The sequence below is a fragment of the Stenella coeruleoalba genome (genome assembly GCF_951394435.1).
Source record: "Stenella coeruleoalba genome assembly, chromosome: 17".
Lineage (NCBI taxonomy): Eukaryota > Metazoa > Chordata > Mammalia > Artiodactyla > Delphinidae > Stenella > Stenella coeruleoalba.
This window is the reverse complement of record NC_137163.1, coordinates 11,899,088-11,905,584: the sequence shown is the minus strand read 5'-3', so window position 1 is coordinate 11,905,584 and position 6,497 is coordinate 11,899,088. Positions and strand designations below refer to the sequence as shown.

General features: G+C 53.5%; 1 protein-coding gene across 2 annotated transcripts; it reads left to right on the top strand.

Annotated features, from left to right (window-relative positions):
- The first annotated feature begins 303 nt into the window (after positions 1–303).
- MYC (MYC proto-oncogene, bHLH transcription factor) lies at positions 304–5,463 on the top strand. 2 transcript variants are annotated; one of them, XM_079901259.1, is made up of 3 exons: positions 304–695; positions 2,389–3,157; positions 4,375–5,463. In XM_079901259.1, exons 2-3 carry the CDS (start codon positions 2,401–2,403, stop codon positions 4,935–4,937), a joined length of 1,320 nt encoding a protein of 439 aa, XP_079757385.1. In that variant the 5' UTR covers positions 304–695; positions 2,389–2,400; the 3' UTR covers positions 4,938–5,463. The 2 variants fall into 2 exon arrangements, with proteins under 2 accessions (XP_079757385.1, XP_079757386.1); XM_079901260.1 differs by lacking the exon at positions 304–695 and having other exon boundaries at positions 2,246–3,157.
- Positions 5,464–6,497: the final 1,034 nt, after the last annotated feature.

Sequence of the window (6,497 nt, the reverse complement as noted above, 5' to 3'; positions counted from 1 at the left end):
CAGCGCCCCTCCCGGGTTCCCAAAGCTGAGGGCGGGGGAGAAAGAAAAAAGATCCTCTCCTGTGAATCCCCGCCCACCGGCCTTTTATAGGCGAGGGTCTGCGCGGCCAAGGACCCCCGGGCTGTGCAACTCGCGGCTACCCCTGCTGCCGCCGCGCCCCGGCCGCCGCCTGGCTCCCCAACTGCCTCTGGAAGGGCAGGGCTATTCAGAGGCTTGGCGGGAAAAAGAGAACAGAGGGGAGGGGCCGTGCCTTAGCAGTATAAAAGCCGGTTTTCTGGGCTTTATCTGACTCGCTGTAGTAATTCCAGCGAGAGGCAGAGGGAGCGAGCGGGCGGGCCCTCGAGGGTGGAAGAGCAGAGGCAGCCGAGCGAGCGGAGTCGCGCTCCGGGCGCCCGGGGAAGGGAGATCCGGAGTGAAAGGGGGGCTTCTGCGCCTCGGGCCCGGCCGCCCCCACCCCACCCTTCCCGCCGACCCCTGCCAGCGGCCCGCCACCCGCGCCGCATCCGCGAAACTTTGCCCACTGCCCGCTGGAACTTACAGCACCCGAGCGACAACACGACTCTCCGGACACGGAGAGGCTCTTCTGCCTATTGGGGGAGTCACTTTTCCCCGCCACTGCCCACGACCCGCGCCTCTGAAAGGCGCTCCTCGCCGCTTTTTGGACGCTGGATTTCCTTCGGAGAGTGGAAAACCCGGTGAGCACCCGGACCTATTGGCCTTTTAATTTATTTTTGCTACCGCAGTAATGCCGCGATGAGTCGAATGCCCGGATCGGTGTCTTTTCTCCCATTCCAGCGCTATTGACACTTTTCTCAGAGTAGTTGTGGTTGGTCGGGGTGGAGTGAAGACGAACCAGAACTGGGTCGGGGTACAGTGACTTGTCAAGATGGGAGAGGGGAAGGCAGAGGGAAAACAGGGTACGTTTTTGAAAGTAGCCTTGAGAGGTTTTTGCTTATGTAGATGGACGCTGACCCCGGCCGGTTGGACATTCTTCCTTTATTGCATTAATTGCGTTTGGCCTTTGGGGAGGAGAAGAGAAGGGTATGCTTCTCGGTGGCAGAAAACCCTTTACATCCTGAGCTCCTTGGAGTAAGAATTACATATTGCCGTGTGTGAGCGAGAGAGCTCCGCAGCCTCTGACTTTTCCCCGTCTCGGAAAGGGCATTTAAATTTCGGCTTACCGCATTTTTGACAGCCGGAGACAGACACACTGCGGCTTGTCCCGCCCGCCGATCCCCGCGGCGTTTCCAATTCGCCCCCGGCTCCTTTTAGAAGTTGGCATTTGGCTTTTAAAAAGGATAATAAAATTAAAGATCTTGGTCTACAGAGAGGTTAGGATTTGGTGTTGGCGAGGCGCGGGGAGGGGGTGAAGGAGGCTGGGGCAAAGATGTGTCCGATTCTCCTGGAATTACTGACTCGGGGGGAAACGAGGACAAATCTCTGCACCCAGCCTTGGCTCCCAGGCCGCCTCTGGTGTCCCCGCGCGGGTGTCCCTGCGCCCCGGAGATGCGGAGGACGGCAAGGAGCGGGGCTCGGGGCTTTTCCAGAACAGCTGCTACCCTCGGCGGGTGAGGGGAAGACGCCTGGCTCTGGGCGCGGAATCGTAGCAGGGTCTCTGGCGCAGTTGCGGCGCCGTATTGGGTGTTGAAGGGAGGTGTCCCTGTTATTATTTAACACTCCCCTTTTATGTATTGGCGGGGCGGGGCGGGGGGGGCGGTTAAGGCTCGAAGCTGAGCTTGCCACTCCAGCCCGCGAGGGAAAAGAAGAAAAGCCGGCAGAGGAAGGAAGGGGGGCGCGCTGGGGGTAGGGATGCAGGAGGCGGAGAAGGGAGGCTGGGAGGGGCGGTGGCGCCGGCGGGGGAAGGAGCGCGGCAAGGGCGCGAGTGGGAACGGGTGCGGCGCGAGGGGCCCCGGCGCGGGAGGGGGCCGCGCGCAGCCGCTCCCGCCGTGGCGCCTCTCGCAGCCTCCTTCAGGTGGCGCAAAACTTTGCGCCTCAGCGTTTGGCAGATCGTATTCCTCCCCCCCCCGACCCCGCGCCGCCTCCCCCGGCCTGTTAAGGAGGCCAAAGCCGATTTCGATTGCTCGGCGGTCGCCGGGCCGACTCCCGGACTTGGCGCTCCGGGCTCCCGGGGGACGGAAGCTGCGCGGGCGCTACGGAGCTGCTTCGCCAAGTGTGTGTCTGAGATAGTAGAGGGTCACCCAGAAAGGGTAAAAGGGTGCCTTTTTGTTTTGTTTTGTTTTGCACCCCCCCGCCGGCCCCATTTGGGAACTGCGCTGGAAGGGGAGTGGTTCTGGATTGTGGCGCGCGCGGCGCGCTGCGCGGGATTTCGGCACCAACCAAGACCCCCTTAACTGAAGACTTGCCCCCGCCTTTGTGTGCCCCCTCCAGCAGGCTGCCGCGATGCCCCTCAACGTCAGCTTCGCCAACAGGAACTATGACCTCGACTACGACTCGGTGCAGCCTTATTTCTACTGCGACGAGGAGGAGAACTTCTACCAGCAGCAGCAGCAGAGCGAGCTGCAGCCGCCTGCGCCCAGCGAGGATATCTGGAAGAAATTCGAGCTGCTGCCCACCCCGCCCCTGTCCCCGAGCCGCCGCTCCGGGCTCTGCTCGCCCTCGTACGTCACGGTCGCGTCCTTCTCCCCCAGGGGAGACGACGACGGCGGCGGCGGCAGCTTCTCCTCAGCGGACCAGCTGGAGATGGTGACCGAGCTGCTGGGAGGAGACATGGTGAACCAGAGCTTCATCTGCGACCCCGACGACGAGACCTTCATCAAAAACATCATCATCCAGGACTGTATGTGGAGCGGCTTCTCGGCCGCCGCCAAGCTCGTCTCGGAGAAGCTGGCCTCTTACCAGGCTGCGCGCAAAGACAGCGGCAGTCCGAGCCCCGCCCGCGGGCACAGCGGCTGCTCCACCTCCAGCTTGTACCTGCAGGACCTGAGCGCCGCCGCCTCCGAGTGCATCGACCCCTCGGTGGTCTTCCCCTACCCGCTCAACGACAGCAGCTCGCCCAAGCCCTGCGCCTCCCCCGACTCCGCCGCCTTCTCGCCGTCTTCGGACTCTCTGCTGTCCTCCGCCGCGTCCTCCCCGCGGGCCAGTCCCGAGCCCCTGGCACTCCACGAGGAGACACCACCCACCACCAGCAGCGACTCTGGTAAGCTGGGACCCTCCAGGCCCAGGTCAGAGGGGGTGGCTGGCTGTCTTTCCTATTCTCACTGGCGACCACTTCAGTTAACCCTGCTTTTTCTCTTTTCTTATATTTGGAAAAGAAATGGCAGGCCTGGAAGGGTCTGGGAGCTCATCATCCCTGAAACACTGGGCTTTAGTGTGCCTCCCATCCCTTCCCCTAAGATCGCCCTAGTAGCCAGCCCCCTCCTCTTCCCTCCCTCCCCTTAGGAATTTCATTTGGGTTTTTAAATCTTCTAGCTTATCTAGCAACTCTATCCGCTCCCTCTTACCCCTCTTAAGCATTTTAATTGCCCTGGGGGGTGGGGGGATCGTGATGAGGTTAAGAGAGGATTGATCTCTTCGAGAGTGAATGAATTACCTCCCTTAACTTCTGAGAAGCTGTTGGAATTTAATGGACTACAGATCAACAAAAATGAAGAGGGGCAGTGGACAGAAACTGGGCAGCCACCCACCTGAGTGCTATAAGCCAGTGAAAGTGCCTTAAAAATGTATGGACTGAGGAATTGGGATCTTTTCGGCCTCTTTTGAACACTTAAAATCAAGTCCTTTCCAAAACTGTACTCCTTTTTTCCATCCCCCACCCCCTAGGACTTTTGGCAAAGCTGCAAGACCTTTTTTTTTTTTTTTCCACTTCCAGTAAAATAGGGATTGCTAAAGTCATACCAAAGATTTGCAGCTATCATTTGCAACACCTGAAGGGTTCTTGGTAAAGTCCCTTGCAAAGAGGAGGTGCTTGGGAATGTGCTTTGTTTGGGTGTGTCCAGCACCTCATTAAGTCTTAGGTAAGAATTTGCATCAATGTTGTATCCTGGTAAATTGTAATTTTCTTGTCTGTGCCATAAACCCAGCTGTCATTTTCCTCCCTGAGACTGTCTCTTCATGAGAAGAAGAGCAGAGACGATTGGCTAGTTCTCTGGGGATAACTTTGTGCCAGGGTCCTTTTTTTTTTTTTTCTGGCCGTGCCACACAGTGTGTGAATCTCAGTTCCCAAACCAGGGATGGAACCTGCACCCCCTGCATTGGAAGCATGGAGTCTCAACCCCTGGACTGCCAGGGAAGTCCTCCGGGTCCTTTCTTACCTAATTATGCCTCGTATTTGTGCACAGTATTGATTTAATCTGGTCATTGATTGCTTTAAGGAAACCGTGGCTAACTGGGCGATTGCTTTTTCTTTTCTTACAGAGGAAGAACAAGAGGATGATGAAGAAATTGATGTTGTTTCTGTGGAAAAGAGGCAGCCCCCTGCCAAAAGGTCAGAATCGGGGTCACCCTCTGCCGGAGGCCACAGCAAACCTCCTCACAGCCCGTTGGTCCTTAAGAGGTGCCACGTGTCCACCCATCAGCACAATTATGCAGCGCCCCCCTCCACTAGGAAGGACTGTCCCGCCGCCAAGAGGGCTAAGTTGGACAGTGGCAGGGTCCTGAAACAGATCAGCAACAATCGCAAATGTGCCAGCCCCAGGTCTTCGGACACCGAGGAGAATGACAAGAGGCGGACACACAACGTCTTGGAACGCCAGAGGAGAAACGAGCTGAAACGCAGCTTTTTTGCCCTTCGTGACCAGATCCCGGAGTTAGAAAACAATGAAAAGGCCCCCAAGGTAGTTATCCTTAAAAAAGCCACAACATACATCCTGTCCGTCCAAGCAGAGGAGCAAAAGCTCATTTCAGAAAAAGACGAGTTTCGGAAGAGGCGAGAACAGTTGAAACTCAAACTTGAACAGCTACGGAACTCTTGCGCATAAATTGACCGATTGGAGGGAGGAACTGGAATGAATCCCTCATGAAATTCTCATTTGTTACTAAGGGAAAGTGAGGAAGAAGATTCCTTCTGACGGAACTCCCGACGTATGAACTTTCTGCATATGCATGACCAACCTCACAACCTTGGCTGGATCTTAAGACTGAAAGGTTTAGCCATAATATAAACTGCCTCAAATGGGACTTTGGGCATAAAAGAACTTTTTTTATGCTTACCATCTTTTTTTTTTTTCCTTTAACAGATTTGTATTTAAGAATTGTTTTTACGAAATCCTGAACTTTATCCAATTTTCCTTTGTAAATATAGCCATTAAATGTAAATAACTTTAATAAAACCTTTATAGCAGTTATACCATAATTTTTTTATTTAAGTACATTTTCCTTTTTAAAGTTGATTTTTTTCTATTGTTTTTAGAAAAAAATAAAATGCCTGGCAAATATATAATTGAGCCAGATCTTCAGTTGTGAGTGTTTTGTTTCTTTTCTTTTCTTTTTTTTTTTTTCCTCATTCTCTTTTCATCAATGACAAATTAACAGAATTTGGCCCTTAAGGGAGTGAGCTTTAGAAGATGGGAAGAGAAGTTATTTAAGAAAGGGTGAGGGCTTTCCTTTGTTCTAATGGGTCTGGGGCCTTAAGGTCTTTAAATTCTCAGGGTTATAAGATGCTTCCTGGAGATTTGTGATAAGGGCTAGAGTTGATACTTCAAAGAATGAAAGGGCAGTAAGCTGGTGAGGGTTAGAGGTAGGCAAAAGGGTTAAAGATAACAGTTAAGAACACAAAGGGGGGTGAGGACTGGGGTTTGGGAGGAACGTGAAGGAAAAACTGGAGTTTCCATGCCATTCCCCAGCTCCATTGCAGGCCAGGGGTCCTGCCCATTGAAACAGTTGATGGGGGAAGAGCCGGGACCAACTTTTCTGCTTGCCTGCTCCTACCAGGTGCTCTGGGAGGCAAGTTATTAACCCTATTTTACAAACAAGGGAATATAGAAGCTCAGAGTGGTTATATAACTTCTCCTCAGCCACACAGTAAAAGGCTGAATCCAGGTCCCATGTTTGTTGAAAAACACTTACCACTTGGCTATCATGCTTTAGCTCACCCTGTGTCTGCAGTACAAGAATGCTTTGGGTTTGGGGCCTGATGGACCGATCCAAGGGGTAACTGTTTAAGTGCCAGGCATTTTTCTATGCATTTTCCTTATGCTAACTCCCCAGCAACCATATGAAGGAGGTACTGTCGATTTCCCATAATAGGGAAACTGAGGCACAACAAGGCTTATCCATGTGCCCAAGGTCCACTGATAATGAAGGGTAGAGCAAGGATTCCAACCCAGGCTTGACCTGTGCTAGACCACCTCTCAGACAAGCCAGTAGCAATCAACTGGCCAGTCACGAGGACGGGAGTCACCCATCAAGTGGAATACGTGACTTAAGTTTCAGCATTTAGGGCTGCTGGGACTCGGTTCCTCTTTTTCCGTTTTGTTTTGTTTTTGTTTTTATTTTGTTGTCCATTGCTTAATTATTCCTTTCACAATGAGAAACCCACG